This window comes from Microtus oregoni, unplaced genomic scaffold (assembly GCF_018167655.1).
Source record: "Microtus oregoni isolate MIOR12 unplaced genomic scaffold, Mior012 000023F_ref0000262, whole genome shotgun sequence".
Classification (NCBI taxonomy): Eukaryota; Metazoa; Chordata; class Mammalia; order Rodentia; family Cricetidae; genus Microtus; species Microtus oregoni.
The window spans coordinates 35,742,932-35,765,875 of NW_024543082.1; the positions used below are offsets into that span (position 1 = coordinate 35,742,932).

At 46.0% G+C, this 22,944-nt stretch overlaps 2 protein-coding genes across 2 annotated transcripts in view; both read right to left on the bottom strand.

The window, feature by feature from the left end:
* Positions 1–463: 463 nt before the first annotated feature.
* Positions 464–22,944, bottom strand: part of Mrps6 (mitochondrial ribosomal protein S6) — a 50,678-nt gene continuing 28,197 nt past the window's right edge. Inside the window, exons 2-3 of the mRNA XM_041672938.1 lie at positions 11,389–11,528; positions 464–945 (exon numbers count right to left, since the gene is read on the bottom strand). Of these exons, the coding sequence (XP_041528872.1) occupies positions 753–945; positions 11,389–11,528 (333 nt within the window). The 3' untranslated portion in view covers positions 464–752. The remainder of the gene's footprint in view (positions 946–11,388; positions 11,529–22,944) is intronic.
* The window catches only part of Slc5a3 (solute carrier family 5 member 3), a 44,670-nt gene continuing 35,848 nt past the window's right edge, over positions 14,123–22,944 (bottom strand). The window contains exon 3 of the mRNA XM_041672937.1: positions 14,123–14,526. The gene's annotated coding sequence lies outside the window, so the exon portion shown is untranslated. The remainder of the gene's footprint in view (positions 14,527–22,944) is intronic.

Below are 22,944 nucleotides of genomic sequence, written 5' to 3' on the forward strand. Positions count from 1 at the left end.
CAACACCAGCAGCAACCCAGGTGACGGGCACTTCCTGCTTCCTGCCAGCTGCACCTGTCACCTGCAGTGACAGCAGACCCTAAGCAGGGACTGTCTGAGAAGGCACCAGCTCCAGGGAGCCAAGGGTGAGATCCTAGAGACTATTATTCCAGGGAAAAGTCTGGACACCATCCCTCTCTGCCGTCTTCAAAAGGGCCTTCTAGGGCTAAGGGACAGTGGAGGAGGCTGAAGCCAGTGGCAAAGAGATGATAGGAAGCAACACTGAGGCCCAGCTGCTCCCAAACACTGTCCCTCCTCAAAGACCAGTGCTATGTGGACAGAGGAAAAGCACTAATTCTGCAGACTGTCTGGTATCCCAACTTCAGAGTGCTCCTAACACCGGGGGCCATCACAGTACAATGGGAGCAGGTAGCTTTGGGGGTACACTTTGCTGGGGCTGGGGAGAGGCAATACACAAGTCAGATTGGTAGTCACATTTATTACTCTGCGCTCTGGTTTCCATATAGTTTTGCAAGACAACCAAGTGTTAATGACAATCAATTTGCTCTCCCCAACGCTGCAGAGGTAAGGTGAACCCCTCCCTGGCGACCACACAGGGCTGACAAAACCGAGATTGGTCTGTAGGTGCCAGAGATGACGGGGCAGGTCTCAGTCAGCAGAAGGATCATGGGCTAGAGCATCCTAGAAAACAAGCAATCAGCAGCCACAGAGTACTTGGGATTAGGTATGCGGCCGAGATCCGGAACATCTTCTTACTTCTTTCTTCTCTTTGTTGAATACAGTTTCTCCTCCAGCGGGACTGGGACTATGCCGCCGCATTCTTTTACTTCCTGGGTCAGCGGGTGTTTCACAACATTTGGTCTCACCACATCAATGTCTCGATTCAAGTGATCCAATATGCCGTCCACAGCACTGGTTGGGGCATAAAAATCCACCAGAAAATACCTGCAACAAGACAGAAGCGGGTAAGCTCCTGTATCGGGACTCACATCCCTGCTGCTTTGGTCGGACAGAGCTCACTGCTGAGACACTCCTCACGCACACTCAACAGGCAGGGGCACACCCGATCTCCTTCCAGGCTGGATCACACATTACGTCCTGTGGAAGCAGTCCTAAACTACCTTTACAACAGCAAAGAGGCATTGTGACGTCAGCCAGAGCAGGGAATAATACAATAATTGTGAAGTTATACACTCAGAATTTTCTAACCTATCAACAAGAATGGAATTCTAAATCATCTGATTCTTTTTATGAAAATACTAGGAAGTCTTCTAGTTTTCCAAAGGACTTTACTAGTGACTCCGTCCCTAAGAGGAACAGACAGTCAGACATTAAGTCAGTCAGATGTGTCCCACAGGAAGGAGATAGACCTACCCAGACTGCTCTCTAGGAACAAGATCTAACAAGGAACATAGTGCAGATGGCGTAGCCCTTCAGTAAGACAATGGGCATAACATTAATATTCATGTCAGACTGATGCTAAATGCCATTAGAGACAGCTATGGTCAAAACCTTATTAGTACCTGACAGACAATGTCACAAAGGACTGTCCCCAGCCCATCCCTGCTGTCCACACTCACAAGTAGCCAGATGTAGCACACCTGTAAGACCAACATTTGAGATGGAAAAGGCAGGGGGATTGCTTCAAGTTCAAAGTCAGCAGCTCTTTATAGTGCATTTAGGCCAGCTAGGGAGCTTAAGGCCTCCAAAGGGCAAGGGCAGGGTTGAAGCTGCCTGTGCACCATGTGATTTGGATGGCATGGCTAGTACAGTCGGTGGCTAGGGACGGTCGGCAGAGTTCTGAAGATCTGGCAATGTTCTAGCTTCAACATTATCTTTCTCTCCAGCCTTGCCTTCTCCGAACTCTCGAAGTACAATCTTATCTGAGGTTCTGTCCTCAATGTTCCTCTTGCCCAAATTCCACTGGGCTCCGCCCACTTCTCAGCTCTGTCCAAACGTCTTCTTGGAGGCCCTCTGACCACTCCCACAGAGCAGCCTCACCCCACGCCCACACTGTCTCCCTCACTGCCTTGCTCCTCCTTTGACCAAGCTGCACCACTGCTAGCATGGGAGAGATCTGTTTAGTATCCATCCGGGTAGGAAGTGTGCTCCTGCCGCCAGCCCTTGCAGTGCAAGGCAGGAAGGTGCTGCATAGGTAAATGAGTCTTGGGGCAGCACACAGATGAATAGAAATGGATTAATTTGACTTAAAAAAAAAAAAAGAGTTAGCTAAAAACAAGCCTAAGCTAGGGCTCAGCATTCACAATAATAAGTCTCAAGTCGTGATTTGGGGGTTGGCAGTCCAAGAAAGCCTGCTACAAGCAAATATCTAGACTGATACTCCTCCCTCAACCGCCTTAAATAAATAAGGAAAGTGGTATCCAAGTGCCTTGACACAAAGTCTCCTTTTCACCTTCAGAAACTTCCCTTGCTTTAGCCTTCTTGACTGTTGTCCATGTTCCATGCATTTACTATGTCTTCTATATTCCCAGAGCAAAGCTTTCTCACTCTAAATAAAGACTATTCTTTGGAGAACCTTTCTGGTATTTAGACTGACCATGGGTAAGAATTTTTCAGTTATTTAGATGTCTATTCTCTCCAGTCTGACTTACAGTTCCAACAGCTCAATCAAAACATCAACAAGCACATTTTCAAGTTCACCTGGAAATACAAAACAGTCAAGCAGCTCTGATGAAGAATAAAGTTCAACAGCAAACACCACCTATGTCAAGAATGAAGAAGCAACGGTGATCCAGACAGCATGAACAGACAGACCACAGAGACGAGCATGACAGAGACACGGCAGGGGAGGAGAGTGTCCCCAGCAGTGGTAACAGGCTCAGTTCCTGACGCTGCAAAAGGACACATTGCTGCACACGTGTGTGCCAGACAGGACAATTACTTCAAGAATGGGACAGACTGAAATCAAACTATTGAATTTCTAGAAAAAAAAGGAAAAGAAAAGCCTTAGTGACCTTGGGATTAAGCCAAGATTAATCAGGCAACACAAAAAAAAGTACAATTTATAATTAAAAAAAAAACAATAAAACAGACCATCAAAATTAAAAACAATTCTCAAAGTAAAAAGACAAGCTGCAGACAGGATTTGTTAATTATATCTCAGATAATATACCTGAATCTAGCAAAGAACTCTCAAAAATTTAATTTAAAATATAAACAAAGTAAGTTAAAACAAAAACAAACTAAGCCTCAATTTAAGAATAGCTGTAGGGGGGCTGGAGAGGTTAAGAGCATTGCCTGCTCTTCCAAAGGTCCTGAGTTCAATTCCCAGCAACCACATGGTGGCTCACAAACATCTGTAATGGGGTCTGGTGCCCTCTTCTGGCCTTCAGGCATACACACAGACAGAATAATAAATATAAAAATAATATATATATAAATGAACAGATCAAAGGAAGACATGATGGAGTCAAGAAAGAACACCATGGTGTTTGAACGCTTGGCCACAGCGAGCGGCACTGGAGGTGTGGCCTTGTTGGAGGAAGTGTTTGCATCACCGTGGAGCCAGGTTTGAGGTCTCACACGCTCAAGCTACTATGACACACTGTCTCCTTCTGTTGTCTGCGGATCAAGGTGTACAACTCTCGGTTCCTTCTCCAGCACCATGTTCCCCGCCATGATGACAGTGGACTAAACCTGTCAAGCTGTAAGCCAGCCCAGTTAAATGCCTTCCTTTCTAAGAGTTGCTGTGATCATGGTGTCTCTTCACAGCCACAGAACACTAAGATACAAATGAGAACCGGAGAAAATGACTGCACTGGTTACTTTCTGTTGCTGAATAAAACACCACGACTAATGGCAACCTAAGGAAGGGTCTGTTTTGGTTTAAAGCTCCCGAGGGCTGGACGTCCACAATGGCAGAAAGGCTCACAGGCACAGTGGCAGAAACGGTGTAGCTACAAATCCTCAAAGCCCACTCACAGACAAGGCCTTCCTCCAGCAATGCTGCACTTCCTAAAGGGTCCATACCTCTCCAAACAGCAGCGCCAATAGAAACTCAGTGTTCAAATACAGGCGCCTATAGCGGACATTTCTCATTTAGACCGCCACACCGCTAGAATGGCTCCTGGGGGCAGTAACTTGTCTATTTATTCACTAGATAATCACTTGTGATGTCTATGGGAACTAAACACCAACCTCCCCACACGATGACTATAGGAACTAAACACCAACCTCCCCACACGTTCCAAGGCTTAATTTCATTTATTCGTACTACACACACATACACACACACACACACACACACACACACACACACACACAAAAAAAACCCTCAAGGGTTTCAACCACCCAATGTATGAATTGCTCATCTGTTCAACACTAAATCAAGATTACTTACCCTATGCAAGCCAGGAAGCACAGCCTAAAATGTTAAGTGGAGTGACCTCAAACCACCCCCTCCATGCTAAGCATTTGGCTACTTGGCGCCAGGTGCAACGCTTCAATCCAGCACATGCCCCAGCACTTCTTTCTTCCCAGTGTCCATTCCTCTCTTACTCAGTATTGATCAAAATGCCCTTCCAAACTACCATGAGCAGCTCTGGCTGCTGTCCGCTAACACCCACCTGAGCGGACAGCGGAGTCTGGGAGCACGCCCATTCACCCTGAGGAGGCTCCTTTTATTTTACTTTGCATCCCTGCCTTTGTTCGTGCAGAGCCCTGTGACACACCAGCACTAGGGCCTGCCCTATGATGCCTTCCCCCTGTAAGATCTAAGTGCTACCTTCCTGCACACCCCCCAAGACCACCTCGGCTCTACCTACAGTGCTGTCAACAGCAAGCACTGCTCTCTTCTTTCAGCTGCCACACATCTGTAGGCAGAAAGGTCTAATATTCTAGAGAAAGAATGTTTACAGGCGCCAAGAGTCAACTCAAACCTCTTCCCCTCAATGGTCCACTTCGCGGGCCTTCTAATCACCGCGTACCACCACAGCCTTTAAACATCGCTTCGAGATTAAGAGCAAAAAGAATCCCCGTGGATGGATGGAAGCGCAGAGCGCGCTGTACCAGATCCCTCCTGGTTCAGACCTTGAAAACAAGGTCCCCTCACATCTCTTCAACGCCTGAGGAGAGGATGGTGGGCAGGAGAAACCCCACGTATGTCAGGTGAGGAAATGGAAGAAGGAGACTGAGTTTGAGCACCGGTCTGGGTCCAGCATTGTTTTCCAGAGTAGGGTTTCCTACACATTGCCTCCTTCCAAGCTCACCATCTAACACGAAGAAGTACAGACTCAGGAAGCTTCTATTTATATCCTCAGTTCACCCTGCTGTGTGTGGCCACAGTGAGGACTCAGACAGACCAGGTCTTCTGTTAGTGATAGCCAGGAAAATGTAGCCCAGCGCCTTCAACTGGGGAAATAACAAGCAGAAAGAGAACTGCTCTACCTGGTGCAGTCCCTGGGTAGACCTCATTTCTCACAACATATTACTGGCACTCTGGAGGCTTCTCAAGGATAAAACAAAGGCTTGGAGGTCTTCAGACTGGGCCAGGGTTTGGCTTCTAAGAGCCCTCACTGCTATCAAACCCTGTGGCCTTTGCCCTTTAATCCACCTCCTCGAGTTTTCCAGTCCTTCGGCAACCAAACCCAAACAAGAGCTCTGGCCAAACTGCAAGTGGGTTTGTGCCCACAACCACAGCGTGTGACTGTCATTTCAGGCTTATCACTCTATGGATCTGTGCCCGAGGCTGATGTGGGCAAAGACTGCTTCTACTCCCCTGGCTCCCCATTATACCATGGAAATTTCCATGAAAAGGAAACACCCAACAGAGGGTAAGTAGCTCAGAGATGGGCAGATATACTGTATTCACCTCTCCTTGAAAGCTGAACCTCTTCCTTCTCCTCAGAAGCCAAACTGCCTAAAACCTAAGCTACCAGGGCATACTCTACCCGTGCGCCTCAGTATCCCAGTCTATCCGCATGGCTGCTCACACACACAAAAAAAGTTGTTGCTTCCAGCCAGTATTCTTTTTCTCTTAATATTTTTTCTTAAGAATTTATTTAAAAAAAAAAAAAGAATTTATCTAAGCAAACTTAGGTGAACATGTCTTGCAGACAAACCTCAGTCCTTTGGCCAGTTGATATTAAGAAAAAAAATCACCAAGGTTTTGTGCCAGAAGAAATTCGGGCTTCTACAACTTCCATAAGATTCCCACTCCGGCCAGGTTGCAGCAATCCACACCTCCCACTACAGCTGTGCCACCTACACGGTGCTGGGGACGGGCAGCTTCTGAGGTCAGGTACTGCCTGCCTCCTGACAGCCGAGGCCTACAACGACATAAGCAAGCCCCATGCAGAGAGGGCAGCTCTGAGAAGAACCTCTCTGGGATCAGCTCCCTACTCCACGGCAGACTCTACAGCTGGTCACAGAGAAGGGGAGTTGGAGGAGGCTGGAGAAAGGCTCAGAGCCTCGGACAATGCCACAATGGGACAACTATGTATGCTTCTTGTGATCACCAAGGGGATGGGCTATACTGTCCTATCTATCTGCTACAACTGCTAATTCTGTAACTTTCTGGGTCCCAAAGCTGTCAGTGGCTTTATGTGTCTTGGAGTCACAGGCCCAAACAAAACCCTGAAGTCTTAGTATGTGGAGTCTCCGTCCAGCTCACTGAAGTCTTAGTATGTGGAGTCTCCGTCCAGCTCACTGAAGTCTTAGTATGTGGAGTCTCGCATCTCCGTCCAGCTCACTGAAGGTAGATGGGTTAGAACCATGACCCCTCTGCAACTACCTTGACAGGCCTCAAAGAGGCCATTCTAATAAAATAATAGTAATGAAATACTCTAGTTAGTTAGCTTCCATTTTCTGCTTTTATTTTAATCAGTAATTGAACCACTAAGTGGACAAATCATTTTGGAAAACATCAGTGCAATAATCTAAAATCTAATTACACTACACATCTCAGCACTTTTCAGTCCCATTCTGCACACACAGAAGAGCACACACAACGCACACCAGGTAGCCAGGAGGTGGGAGCATCCCTCCGGCAGCCTTGAACACAGAGCCCAGCAGTGTGTGGCTATTCCTATGTGTGGTTCTAATCATGGAATCTTCTCATGGACAGAGCTGATATCTGCTCTCCCAAGCATCTCCCTTCTGCACAGAGCTGCACACCAACCCTGCAGAAGCGGACTTGAGGAGTTCGCTGCTGCTGAGCAGGGAGAGGCAGGACCAAGACAGATCCATTCCACTAAAGCACAGCTCACTACAGATGTGATGCTCAAGGCCGGAGAGCAGTGACCTGCTTCGCACAAACTGTCTGAGGGTGACAACGTACAACGTGCCCCCCTGTGAATTTAAGTCACCTTAACATCACAAAACTCTCCACAAGGACCAGTGCTCCAGATATCTGAGAAGATCCTGAGATATGTTTTGGCAGGGCAGGCCAGGCCCAATACTGGGAACAAGGCTCCCAAGCTGGCCTCCTGCACAGCAGTGTTCCCTGAGGAACCTCCAGCTCCTGCCACTCCTCCAGAAGCTAAGCCTACCCTTCAGCACTTCAAGGTCAGCAGCTGACACACGGCTGTCACTGCCTGCTGGGGACCAAGCCCCCAGCTCCACTGCTAGAGGTGCTGGGGAAGAAATGTTTCCTGGAAGTGCTCTTAGCTATAAAGGCTGCATTCTTTCTCATTCCATTTGTCGGAAGCCCACAAAAAGAGCTAGCTCAGACTGGAGTTCTTTGTCACTGTCCCTCTCAGGCACCCTCCCCTTCCCAATGCAGACCAGACAGTGGAATTTTCCACTGAAGGGCTCACTGGCTCCCAGTGGGTGTGGAGTTGGGGAAGGGGGGGGGGGGCTCTGCAGCCCCAGGGCATCTTGGAACCTGTTGGAAGACAAGAGGCCAACTGTGTGGATGCCGGTTCCTACACTGTCTTGGTTAAAGCTTTCTGATTTCAGACTTCACAGGGGCAACAAATTATTCACTTTCTACAGACAAACCCCATTTCCTTTCCTATCTGTTGGGTCTTGTGCATTTTAAGAAGCAATACTTCCACAAATCTTGAAGAAATGCCACTTAAAAGAAACCTTCAAGGACAGAGCACTCCTGAGCCAAATAAGCTGCAGAGTACCTATACACAGAAGTGGGGCCAGGACACTGCATGACTTGATGCTGGCAGGAAAACATGAACACAGATATGTTAACTAATAGGAAAACTACAGAGGAGAATCAGCCTCCTCTAGAGAGGGTGCCAGGGCTGTCAGAGTAAGCAAGCTGCAGACACATTTGGGAAACAAGTCAGTAAAATTCCACTGATTCACCACAGGGCCGGCTATGCTGATCATTCTGCTCAGCTGTAAATAGAAGAGTACTCTGTGCACAGCTAAGAGTTTTGCCACGAGCACTGACCAAACTCCTTCCACACCTAAAGAGTCTTATGGACATGAGGTCAGCCCAGCTCCCCCCACCCCCAGCTGTTACATTATAGACTTGGTCAGTCACAGGCCACCTGAGAGACACACAGCTCAGCACCAGAGGTCCTCCTGCTCTAGAAACCACACTCCATCCAGCCCCATCTAGTGGAAAGAGCTTCAGAGGGTGTGCAGCCCGGAGTAGGACTGGCTGCTGTGCCTGCAGCAGGACATGAGCAGCCCACACGAGAAAGGGTGGATAGAGCGTTTGCTCCCGTGGCTCCCTCTGCAGGGTAAGGCAGCAAGGGTTCCTCTAAAGGGACCTTCTCTACCCAGACAGACAGGCCTCAAGGTGGGCACAAGGAGAGGTCATCCAGAGGGCTGCAAGAGAAAGCAACGACTGTCCAAGCCCAGCAGCCCCAGGCTGTACACTAATAGTTTTCAGGCACTTCCAAGTGACAACAGGTGGGAACTGAAGCCAGAGCTTCCATCTGCAAAGCTGACCCAGGAGTCCCAAGTTCCCAGCCTCCCCCACTGGGCCCAAGCAGCAGCAGGACCTTCTCAACTCTGCTCTGTTCCCAAGATCATGACCTGGTGGCCAAATGACTCCAGACATGACTGCCCTCAGACGTAGAAAGGAGCTGTGGGCTGTATTCCTGCTGCCCAGATCCTGTCCGCCTGGCTAGTTTATACCCCGAAATAACAACACAAAAATTGTATTCATTTAAACACTGGTTGGCCCATTAGCTCTAGTCTGGCTAACTCTCATATCTTGCTTTAACCCATATCTAATAATCTGTGTAGCACCACAAGGTGGTGGCTTACCGGGGAAGATTCTAGTGTACGTCCATCTTGGGCTGGAGCTTCATTGCATCTGTGTGGCAAAGACTCTGTCTGTCAGCCCTGTGGAGCACTACTGCCGTATGGGCACCTCTACTCGTCCTCCCTCACTGCTGCTATCTAGGTCAGCACACATATGGAGACTTCCAATAGACTGAAAACTCACAAACACCAGCAACCACAACAAGCCCAAGAATCATCCTGAGAATTGTGGATGCCACTGAAACACGCTGTTATCCCCTAGAACGGATGGTCACAACACCACATGAAACGTGGGTTCCTCAAGGACATGTAGGCCCATTTAATCAGCCAGCTAAACACATACGGATTCATGCACACGGCATGAAAACGTCAATCAGTGCCTTGACCAAACCGCAAGTACAGGTCACAACCTTCAGAGTACTGATGAACCAAACCTTTAAATGCTAAATGTATAATCAACAACCCTATGCTGTTTCTTAACCATCTGCAAACATGCACTTTCTGGGACATGTCACGTGTGCAACACTTTCTTGGTTATGCACAATGCACACAAGCAATGTGTCAAGTGAAGAAAATGCCTACTACAAGGAGGGCTGGATGAAGTGTCCAGCTGACCTCAGCCTGCTAAGACAGCATTAGAAACCTTTACTCAGGCAGTTCTAAGCCCTCAAACGCTCATTTACCAAATGTCACCATGGAGAACAGTCAGAGTATATAAAAATAAAGTCACCGTGGGCTAGCAAGATGGCTCAGGAGGTGGAAGAGCTTGTATGTAATCTTGACCACCTGCATTCATCCCCTAAATCCCACAAGCTGGCAAGAGAAACAACTTTCAAGAGCTCTCTTCTGATTTCCACTTACGCACTGTGGCGTGCACAGGCCTGCCTTGCGCGCGCGCGCGCACACACACACACACACACACACGCCATGTTCACATGACACTAACCAGCACCATGACCACTGAAGGACTCCCCATTTGTGTCTGGAAAGACAAGCCATGCCGGGCTCCCCACACTGCACTGACGTCACACACCTAGTCTTGGCTTCTACACGGGAATAGCTAATCGTCCCTGGACAGACCACATGTGTTCCTTTTAAACAGAAAGCAAAGATACCCACAGTCCTGTGGTAAAGCCACACCAATTTGTGACTAAGTTTAAAAAAAAAGTGAAGAAAGGATGTGTATCCTGCCATGAACGGGCACACACGCTCCATCCCTCATTGTCATTACAGCTGTGGAAGAGGCCCAGCCACTGTGCGCTGCCTGTTTCCTAGCAACACTCAGGAAACAAGGTGAGACAATGAAGACGTCTACAGCGCAGGCCTCATCCCAGAAGCGGATTGAATGCCCTACAACCTGGAGCCATCGCCCACACCCTGAAACCAGGAATAAAGCAGTTCACTGACCAGCACGCAGCTGCACATTCTCTCTCCATTCCCAAGACAACCGAGTGTGAGACTTGAAGTCAGTGCCCCAGATGACCAGAGAAGCTTGCAGAAGGCACAAAGTTCTGAGTGCCAGAGAGTAGCAGCACCCCGGACAGAACACACGCAGGTAGAAAACTACACGTTGTCTAGAGTAAGTCAGATCTTTCCACGTTGGTGCAGCTGGCCCTGGCTGGAAGCCAAGGAAGCCTACTTTGCTGTGTGTATCTGCAAGCCGAGGCTTTCTGAAGGCAAGGGTTAAACGTCAAGAAAAAGAAGTCTGAGTTTGAAAACAATCCCCGAGTGGGAGCCTACAAGTCCCTTGCTCTACCCAGAGCTTCTGTTCGGACCTGCATACTAAACCAGTTTAACATCTGTATCTGTGGTGGTTTGGATGGGCAATAGTAGGAGGTGTGGCCTTGTTGGCGTAGGTGTGGCTTTGTTGGAGGTTGGCTTTGAGGCCTCAGAAGCTTAAGCCAGGCCCAGAGGCTTCCACACTGCTGAGCTGCTGATCCCATGGAGAACTCTAAACTCCCTCTCCAGCAGAGCACTCCCACCACCACAATGGACCTCATCCAGCCCCAGTTAAATCTTCTCCTTCACAAGAGGAATAAACCCTAACTAAGACAGCATCTACAGTACAGCACTGCTCTCCTACTGATGCCTGAGGGGCAGCTGCACAACAGGGACTGATGGTGGCCTTGTGACAGTTTCTAAGATGACTCAGGATTCTCTCCTAAGCCCATGAAGCCATTTCACAGAGAAACTTACCCGCCTCTGCTGTGCTGCTGGCCGTGGCTGGAGATCCGGTAAGGAAGTGCGCGCTCACCAAGGCTTTCCAGGTTCCTCACGATGGCTCCTCGGTCCATCAGGGATTCTAGTGTACGTTTCAAAGCAGCAGCTGTCTCTGGCTAGGTTTGTTTGTTTGGTTTTGTTTTTTTAAAGAGAAGAAAGAAAAAGTCACAATCAATATGAAAATGAGAGTGATTAGTTAAGGCCATACTGTAGACTTCTCTGGGTCAAAGCACCTGAAACTGGTTTCCACTAACTTAAATAAAGAAAATGAAGCAAAGGCTTTTGTGATACATGATGGCTCGCAAGAACAGAGCTCAGTGTGGCAAAGCTCCAAGGGTCTGGGAGACGGGAACTCTCAAGAGCCTCAGCCAGAATCGGGGGCCAATCACAGAAATTCCAGGAGATCGGCCTGTGGTCAGGGCACCCGAGTCGTGTACCAACCGCGGCCAAGTGAGAAAGGGGTTGGATCTCACAGGAAAACTGGGGGTCACAACCAAAAGGGCAGCATTGGAGCACACAGTCTAATGAGTTTAACACAGACACATAGGACAGTGCCATAGACACAGACGTGTGCACATGTGTGCACCTACATGTGCAAATGTATAAGAGGGTGGAGAACCCAGGGCTCACTGGCTACCCAGGCAAATCACACTGTGAGCACAGGCTTCCTAAGAGACCACACCTCAAAAATGAACATGGTAGATGAGCTCACCTCACCCCCCCACATGCATACACACACAGGTTAAGACACACACACGCACACGTGTACACACCAAGTGTGTACCCTACCCCATATGCACACCCCATACAAACACAATGAGATATTCTTTTAAAAGGGGTTTTCTCGTATCTGTTTAAAAAAGGAACAGCTACCCACTACAAAGGCAGCTTAAGAAAACAGAACACATTCTTTCAGTTTGTGTCAAAGTCAAGGCGGGGACCTCAACAATGGACACTCATTTCACTGGGATGTCTAAGGAGAGGCTGAGGGCTGGGGAGATGGCTCAGTGGCTGAAGGCACTCACTACCCAGCCTGAGGTCAATCTCCGGCACCCGCGTGGTACTGGGTGGAAAGAACACTCACGCAAATTACTCTCTGACCATCAAACATTTGCACACGGTGGAAAGTGAGCATCCCCCCCCCCCCCCCCGCACAGATGTAATTTCTTAAAAAAAAAAAAAAAGAGAGTAAAGAACAATAAAAGGTTTACGGTCATTAAGGTTGTTCAATATACCTTTTTCATATACCTTACCTGGAAATCAAGCAGAGTCCCAGAGACAGAGCAGAGCCCTCAAACTTTGTTTTTGAAATTAAGTTTTATGGGAACACAGCCAACTCATGCATTTGAAGTGTTTATGGCTGGTTCTCCTTAAAGCAGATTTGTAGTTACAACAGAGACCAGACGGCCCCAACCTGATCGCTTCTATGTAGCCAACCTGGGTTCTACACTGAGAAAGGTGGAGGGAGCCAGCGGGGCCTCAGTCACATATCAGTGTGGAGACGGGTTTCAGGTAGGCTGCTTTCTACTCATGGCAGTAGTCTGTCTATGGCTCCAGTTTCTTCACAACTTACCTACAACACTGGTAAAATATAAGCCTTCTGTAAAGCAATCCAGGAATGCTTATTAGCATAAAATGTGTACGGTTAAGATCACTAAATAGCTTACTCTAAACAACCTATCATATTCACATATGAGAATCTAACATAATTGTCTAAAGACAATTATGACAAAGTTTACAACATAGGTCACTAAGTGAAATTGGCTGCCTATAAATAGCAGATGGGCTCAATGAATTATTTTCACTGACTTTGAACAGGTAAGGTGCTTTTTATGTAAGCATTAAAACCATGCTATTGATCTTTACTTGCTGGTATGTTTCGCCCATTTTTTCACTCATTCAGTATTGTGTGTACACGCACGGGCATTGCAAGTCACAGTACTCACCCAGGGGTCACAAGAAAAACTTTGAGAGCTGGTTCTTTCTTTCCACTGGCCACCTCACCAGCCAATAAAATGTGTTAATAATAAATATACATTTCATAAAAACACACATGCATGTTCTATGTGCACAAACACACAGGAAAAGTATGAAAAACATCAGACATATGCTAACAAATGAGAGGATCTACATTTGTTTACTTTATCATCATGCTTTATTCACTGATTTGTTTTATAATAATCAATGGAAAGTTGTTACAGAAACAATTCAAAACCAATGGACACATAACAGTACGTATGTATGGATCAACATATTTCAATAGGTGCATACAACGTGCAGCTCTCAGATCAGACTGTCTTATCCATGCCTAGACACCTGCCATTTCTTTGTGTTGGGAACATGAAACCCACCCCCCTAGCTATTTTGAAATGTTAATTTCTTAGTTACACTCTTTGCTGCAAAACAATGGAGGTTTCCTGTCCTGCTGCAATGTAGGAAGTCCTTCTGAATTTGTGTTGCTCTTATTGGTTAAAGAGTAAAGCTTCTTTGGCACATGGTGTGGCAGAATATAGTCAAGCTTGAAGAGATATAAAGAGAGAGTAGGCAGAGTCAGGGAGATGCCATGTAGCTACCAAAGGAGTAACATGCTGACACCAGTAAGCCACAACCTACTGGCAATACACAGATTAATAGAAATGGGTTAATTTAAGATATAAGAGCTAGCTAGGAATATGCTTAACTTATTGGCCAAGCAGTGTTGTATTTAATATTGTCTCTGTGTGATTATTCGGGTTTGGATGGCCAGGAAACAAATGAGCAGTCTCCCCTTACAAAATGGCACCCAAACGTTCAGCAATGTGCATCCACATAAGACCTAAAAAAGCTTAAGGGGGGGCTTCTGGACCCACAAAAATGAAGCCAAGTGCATCTTCTTGGACTGCATTTTTCTTCAGACAGGCTGACTGCTGGTGGCGAGCAGAGGCATGATTCCTTTCAGAGAAGGCTTCCTGACTCAGCACGAGCAGCAAGAACTGCACAGCTTCTTCCAGAGAAGGCTTCCTGGTTCCGGCTGCAGCACAAACTCAGGCTCTTCTGTGAGCTCTTGCACTTAAATGGGGCTTGTAAGCAGTGTGCTACAAGTTGCTTGATGGCAACACAGACCCCCATGTTGGCCTGGACAAAGCCAAAAGGCAAAGAAAAAAAAAAAAAGACTTATTCCTAGTCACACTGCTTAGCATTTTAAGAAGTGTTCCTGCTTAGAAAATGATTACAGATACGCAACAAAGACAGATTCAGATGAAAAAGACCTTTAAATGGGTCACAGTGTCGGATAAATGCACATGGGCTTGGGAGAGAGAGAGGAGCAAAGAGTCATAGATTAAAGGAGTAAAGATAATAAAATAAATATTAAAAAGTAACAGTGAAAAAGCCATATAAAGATGGAAAATATACAGAGTCTGGACTATATATACCAATGTGTTTTCTTTAAAAGTTTTGACTGTGAATGAGCTAACTACAGAGAGACATTTCATTGTACAAATGGCTAAGCTATGCCAACATATATATATATATATATATATATATATATATGTATATTTTAAAGCTTTATTGACTTCAAAATTTGAGTCTAAGGATATGTTTCTTTGGAAAAGAGGTTTTGCTTTTGTTTCCACAGAAGATGAGAACCTGTGGATTCCTTCTAGGCTAATGTGGTTTGATGGAACAAGACCCTCCCAAAGGTCTCTGTGAGCACTAAAAATACTGTGCCCAACAAACAGCAGAAAAGTAGGGAGAAAACTACACCCAAATTCCCAAAATGATTGTTTATAAATATTTATTTATATTTTAAAAGGGTTGGTTAAAAATGATTAATAGTCAAAGTCAATTTCTAAAAAGGGGGTATATGATATAGAGATAAATGCTTTACATTGGCATGGACTTTGGTCTATTGATACAAATTTAAGGTTAATTTTGTTACACTGTATATATGTATTTCTACTCTTATTTAAGGTATTATGTTTGTGCAGCTCATTTAAAAACTGTATAATTAAAATTACAGATTAATAGTCATTGATAATAATCAAACTTTCAATTACATCAGTTAGGTTTTATATATATATACAGAGATATAGTTCAGGTAGACAGATAAATTCCAACAATTCAAAGACCTACAGAATAAGGTATTTGAAAAGTTTTAAGAATTTAGACTTTTCTTAATAGTGAGACACATCTGCTTCTGGCAGTATCAATTACTTCAAAAGGGTGATGGGCACTCAAAAGGCTCCTTTGGAGTTTGTTAGCCATTTCAGCAAAAACTGCTCTTGCCTGGACTGTTTAATGGCATGCTGTATGGACTGCACATGCAGACCCACAGAAAAATGATTGCTGAACTTGCCAAAAGAGGTGAGACGATCCTTCAGGGTTCCTGCTCCATCAAAGAGTCTACCAGACATTCTGCAGGACACAGAAGAAAGTGACTGACAAACTGCCAATAAAGGCAAAACAGTTTTTCCAAATTTCCTGCTTCATGGAAAAGTCTGCTGAATACTATGGGCCTGTAGGCTGAAGATGGATGCCCCAACAACCCAGAAGAACTTTGGGTAACTGTACAGGCAGCGAAATGTCTGTCATTTTTAGAGTTTTGGAAGGTGCTTGCAATGCACTTCTTGTTTACTTAGGAAATATTATATCCTTCTCAGGTCTTTGATGGAGTTGAAGACAGATAGTTATAGTTTCCCTTATTTATGATAAAAGATAAATTAGAAATGAAGCTTTAGAAACACAATGATAAAATAGATGATAGAATATTTTCTTTAATTTTGCCAGATACAAATAGACTAAATATTGTAACTGGAATTCTTGCTTGATACCTGTTTTGTATATGTAATTTTACTATGTTAAAGTTAAAACCTTCCTTTTTATTTAGACAGAAAAGAGGAGATGATGTGGGAACTCCTTCTGTATGTGTTGCTCTTACTGGTTAATGAATAAAGCTGTTTTGGCCTATGACAGGGTAGAATATAGCCAGGCTGGATGAGATATAGAGAGAGTAGGCAGAGTCAAGAGGTGCCATATTGCTGCCAAAGGAGTAACATGTCAGCACCAGTAAGCCACAGACTAGTGGCAATACACAGATGAATAGATATAGGTTAATTTAAGATATTAGGAACTAGCTAGGAACATGCCTAAGTTATTGGCCAAGCAGTGCTGTAATTAATATTGTCTCTGTGTGACTATTTGGGTCTGGGCAGTTGGGAAAAGAATGAGCAGTATCCACTTACACTGCTGTTTGTACCTCTTACTAACTTGTCTCTATTCTCAGTTTCTGGAAATCATCTGCTCTTTATCTCTGTAGGGCCAACATACTTAGCTTCTTTAAAAGTAAGCACTTATATTTGTGTTCTGTGCCTGCTTATGACCCTTAATTCACCCTTCAGATTCCTACTCTTTGGTGTAACTGACACGAGCTCACTCCTTTTATAGCAGAGAATTTCACTACATGTGTGCGCATTTTCTCTGTGACCGAGGACCTCGCTGTGTGTGTGCGCGCATTTTCTCTACGGCCAAGGACCTCGCTATGTGTGTGCGCGCATTTTCTCTGTGACCGAGAACCTCGCTGTGTGTGTATGCATTTTCTCTGTGACCGAGGACCTCGCTGTGTGTGTGTGCGCATTTTCTATGTCACCCACTCAGCACTGATGGGCACACAGAAGGTTCTGTGTCCTATCTATAGTGGATATTGCTGGAACACATGGGGACAATGGTTTCTCTTAAATACACTGATTTCTTCGTCCACAGTTGGTTCCAGAAGTAGGTTCACATGGCCGTTCTGCTTATGTTTGAAGCCTAGATCCTGTGTTCCTTGATGGACACATTAGAACCAAACTTCTTTGGGGATGGGGTGGCACATGGGGGAGTGATAAGCACATAGTTTAAGAATTCTGGGAATCCTAGATCTATCCCTAAAGACGTAGACATTTCCATATTCACACAGGTTTAGGCATACAGACAGCTTCCAGGTTACGCGGAGCCAATGGCTGTTAGAGTGATCACCGTCTCTTGGGAAAGCTGAGCAAAAGTAAACTCTGGAGGAACTGGGATTGCCAGCCTAGAATCAGCTCAGGACAGACAGACGTGCCCATGATACCAGAGGTCACTGGGCAGGACATGCTTTACCCTGAGAATGGCCATCAGGTAACTGTGAAGTCACTTCAGCAACAAGGCAGGCTGAAGCCCATTAAACAGAAACAAAACAGAAGGCCAGGACCTGGTCCATGCTGGCCCATCAGTGACGATCCAGGAGACAAATGGATAGTCTTAAAGTGACAGCTGACGTGTGTATAGGCTCACACTATTGACTCCTATGGAACGCTTCGTAATTCAACTGTGATGGCTTCAGTTCCAGTCGACTTTTCCGGAGTCTTGAGTCAGGGTCCTATTCAGATCTAGTTTAGGAACGACTCTGCGGGCTTGCCTGAGTAGAATCTAACATTCCCTTTACACGTGAGCCATCACAGGGAGAAGGCGATCAGCATGGCACCCCTCAACACACACTGCAACCAACTCAGCTCCAAAATAAAGACGCAGTCCAGCAAGTGACAACACACCCGTAACCCGGCACAGTGGAGAGGGAACAAGAGGCCGTCTCTGGCCACACAGTGAGTTTAATACTAGCCTGGGCTAAGAAGGCCCTGTCTGGAATAAAGAAAGAAGATGCTTCCATCTCTACCACATGTGTCAATTCAAACTTCAACTGACTTTGAGAACAAAAGTCTCAGCCCTGAAATGTTCCGCTCTCTGCAGGTGCAAAGGTGAGATCGGCAGTATTCTGTGAACCTCACTCCTCAGCACGTAAACAAGGTTCTAAGCCTTCCTCTTCTTCATTATTATCGTGTGTGTGTGTGTGTGTGTGTGTGTGTGTGTGTGTAAGTATGCACATGCACCTTTGTCCGCTTATCCACCACACAATGATAAAACCATTAATAATTTAAACTAGAAAAACAATTAGCTTTATAGTCTCTATCACGACTCAAGACTTTTTACCTGTGTTCTGTCCTTCCTTAGCACCTGCTACCTCCTTGGTTACCTTACTACATGTTAACCTGTACCTACAGTCCCCTGGTCTCCTTTCTACACTATACTATGCCCACACATATGGCTGTTTATATACATGCATGTATGCACATGTATACATCACAGACTGGGATCTGCATGAAGGAGAACATAGATCCTTCTTTTGGGGTCCGAATGGCCTCATATGGGCACAGAGACCTTTTCTAAGGCCTTTAAGGCTATGGCAATAATCTTTCTCGTGGTGATACTACAGTCCTCTCTGAAAGCAAAGTGGAGAAAGCAGGCCCAGCAGGCAGCTACTTGGGGTTCCTACTTCATCAGGAAACAAAACCAAAACTCAGATGTCCATGTTTACTATTCTGAGAACATTCCCAAAGCCAGGATCCTCTAGCCGGGTCCATTTATCTCTTCCCACCCCTTTCCAGATGAACAAAGGATGGGAGACAGCAAGACAGGCAGGAGTCCTGGTTACTACGACAGCAAGTAAATGAAAAGCCGCAGCTCATGAAATGGACGGGGAGAGCAGGGGTCAGGTAGAGATCACCAAGGCTGCCTTGCTGATTGCTGCCTCTGCACCATCTAGTCCCTGTATTCACCACCTACTTCAACATCTTCACACAGAGGACAGCACGGAGTGTCAGGGATGCCTTGGGAGGTTTGAATCAACAAAGGATTTTGACAGCAAAGACAAAAGATTGATAGGGAAATTCTAGTTAGGTCCTGTGAATCTTCTAAATGCCAAGGCCATGCTTAGGAAAATACTAATGAGAAGACTGTATTGAGAGAAGTGTTCTTTACCTTTTAAACAATCCATTATTAGAATCAGAAGCAGGCACGGTTAAAGGACGCAGATCTACACGTCTGGCTGAGCAGCAGACTACAGCACCATCAGCTAGGCCAAGGCAGAGGTGCTAAAGTCAGGGGATGGAAGGAAGGTACTTAGAGTATTTTTTCCAGCACAGAAAGCAGGGCAGACAGACACAAGGACATAAAAATACCAGAATTACATGACAGAGTTGGCCACTGGGATTCAGCTACTTCTGAAGCTAGAAGAGTGCCTTTCCTCGGTGACCCCATGAGCATCCTACTAGTATAGCCATGAGGGAGTGTCTCTTCCTGAACTAAAGCTTAGTTCACTTCCCTGGAGAGGAGCAGGAGCTGGCAGAGTGGGTGTTCAGCACGTCTGATGGATATGTAAGTCAGAGAAGTAAAAGCTCTTACTACATGAACCAGTTGGGAGGAGGAGGGGACAAAACAGTCAGAAGACAGAAGAAATAAGATCTCCACTGCAAAGAAGAAACAAGTCCCACTTTCCGAAAGGCAGAAATGCAAAGCAAAGCAAATGCACACCCTTACTTAAACCAGAGCTAGAGTACAGGAGCGAGAAGTCACCACGAGGAGCCAGGAAGGCAGAGAAAGTGAGTGAGTTACCGTGTCTCTATTTTCCAGGGCTACTTGGGATGGAACAGAACAAACCAACCTCACTATCACTCATTATCAGAAGATGCTCAAATCCTAAAGTGTGCACTGAAAGATTCTGAAAAGCAATGAAAACAGAGTTAGCAAACCCTAAAAAAACAGGGAGCCTGCCACAGGACGCGACACTGGAATTAGAAGGAAGAAAGTCAAAGAAAAGCGGTCCTCATGTCTGCACCTACTTGTCGTGGTGTGTGTGTGTGTGTGTGTGTGTGTGTGTGTGTGTGTGTGTCTGTCTGTCTGGGATGTGTGTGTTCCATGTATAAAAGTTCATATGCTGTACCTTCCTAATCAGTGCCAGCTAAACATTAGCAGTATCTGATCTGGAGTACAAAACCCAAGTCAGAGATCTGTGAAAAATGAGCGGCACCCACCTAGATGTCTAGACAGCAAGGAAGAAGGTGGTAAGGGACCTTCACAGGGTACATGGCCATGTCTGCAATTCCAGAACTCAAACGGAAAGAGTCTCAGTTCCCTGGCAGTTTGTACTACTCACTCCCTAGGCCCTATCCACAAAGATTGACTACAATGGTAAGGGATCTGGAATTCGTGTCCTGAGCTGCACACCTGCTAAGGACAGATGTGTCCCCCAAGTTGCATGTGTGGGAAACACTGTCCCAATATTTATGCTGAAGGTATCTGGAGAAAGAGCACCAGGAGACGACGGGCACACTCACGGCTAGAGGCTTACCACACGAGCGACTCTGCCATGTACCCTCACTCCTTTACGGTCCATGTCCTGTAGAACTCACAAGGTCCTCCACATGCTGAAATGGGAGGTGGCAGTGAGAGACGCTAGCACTATGCTCTTGGACTTCCCAGTTACCACAGCATGAGTCAAATGAAGCTCTCTCTATTGTAAATTAGTTTCTGCTATTCTGTTGCAGTGACAGAAAGCAAATGAAGACAAAGATCCAGAGGATGGAGCACATTACACCAAATTCTAAAATTTAGAAGTGCATTGATTTCAATGGAGGATGGAAAAACTACTTCAGAGATAGAACTCTGAGCGAAAACCAGAGCTATGGGGTCTTAGATGAACTCCCAAAACAGGAACTTGCTGAGAGCAGAATGAATATTAGGGCGGGAGACTGGCAGTGTGCTAGTGCCAGATGGATGCGTCTGCTTTTCAATGCAAGTGTTATTTAGAAAATGAGTTTGCAACCCCAAATCCTTATCTGTAGACCTGCACATAGGCAAGGTCACTAGCCTGCTGCACACATGCCCAGTTGAAACAGAACAAGGCAAGGCCGCACCCTGTTTTGGCTCTCCTACCATAAACACGTGTCCTTTTTGCAGTCTATCTGGTGCCATGCTGATGTGGGAGGGCTTTGCTGTTTACTTTTTGAATGTGTATGATTTCATTGCTGATATTACTGTTTAAAAAATCAAAACAAAACAATAACAACACCTTAAGTGTAATAATGAAGTACTACTTAGCGTGCAGGCAGTGATGGGCCTTTAGGAAAACGTTAGATGCACATCACAGGCGTGTGGGTGTGAGCTGTGGTGCTGCTGGACTCGAGATGAGTGTAACATACCCACCATTTACTAAATGTGGCATCTTAAGCAGACACAGATAAAATAAAGATTATCAGTTGACAAAAATGGGTTCACAGGAACTTGACCAGGAGAAATTTGTATTTGTCAAATCAATGTCAAAAAGAAATGTATAGAACCCAGTGAAAACTGATGCTCACCACACCCCATCTGTGTGGCGCTGTGTGGCTCTGTGTACTGTGCATGTCAAGCAGCGCAGTAAAAGGCTTGGCTGGATAAGAAACATCAGTCTTCACAGTTGGGTACTCTAGAAGACAAACAGACTTGTACATCCCAGCTTTGCTTTTAGTGGTCAGCATTCTTCCAGAGACTTCAGCTTCAAAGGCTGAACTCACCAAGACACCCTGGCTTTATTGCAGCATGCATGACCACACACACACACACACACACACACACACACACACACACAGAGTATACAACAGGGTACACTGATACACATTCTAGGGGAAAGCAGGGGGGGGGGGATGGGAGAGGAAAGAGACAGGCAGAGGGAGGAGGCAGGAAACCTACATCAGGGAAGATCAGTCGTACACAAAGACCTCAGCCCTGGGCCTCTGGAACTGAGGGACAAGTGAGAGAGGAAGGCATGGTATTGGTAGATCCCAAGATGCGCATGCAGGAGTCTCTGGGGGGCTCCATTAGAGGGTGGCCTATGGGCAGGAGGCACAAGCACTGTGCTGAGCAGGGCTGTCATACCAACAAGATGAAAACAGCAGGTAGTGAATTCTGAAACCCTGTGCTCTGAGGGCAGAGCTCAGGGCCTCACACTAGGGAAGCGTTTTACCCAGAGCTCCGTCTCCAGCCACAGCTTTCAGTTTATGAAGCTGGCAAAGCCAGGCAGACAGCACCGCCTTTGCTACTGTTCACCGTATCACACAGCAGGACAGCCTGAGACCTGTGCACACTGAGAAAGACCAGCACGGGCAGAGACAAGCTGTCTGGAAGTGACACAGGGGCAAGAGTGCCAGTGCTCAGCCGACAAGAAGCCACACGCAGGAAACAAGGACAGATGTTACAGGACTCAGGCACAGGGAGCTCTTAAAACGAAAAGCTGACAGAGGCTGCTTAAATTTGTTCACTAAAAAGCTAGAAGATACAGTTTAAAATTCCTATGAGAAAGAGGCAAAGACCTAAAATGACTGAGGAAATTAAATGTAGCATTCCAAGAGCTAAACAAAGAGCCCCCCCCCCACACACACACACACACACATATCCCAGGACTGTGCTGCCACACTCGAAGAGCCTACCTGGGGCCAGCAACTTCCAGCAAAACTTCTAATTATGAAGTTTTATAACATGAAACATACAAGCTAGAAAAAAAAATCTTATTAGGCTTCCAAATTTCCACTATTTTTCTAGCTTCCAGTGTTCTGAAAGTTTCCCAACTTATAATTCTATATTCAGCGAAACACTAAATAAGCAAATAAAAAGCCATTTAATTCTACAGAGTTGAAAGTAAATGTGACAAGTTAGTATTATCAA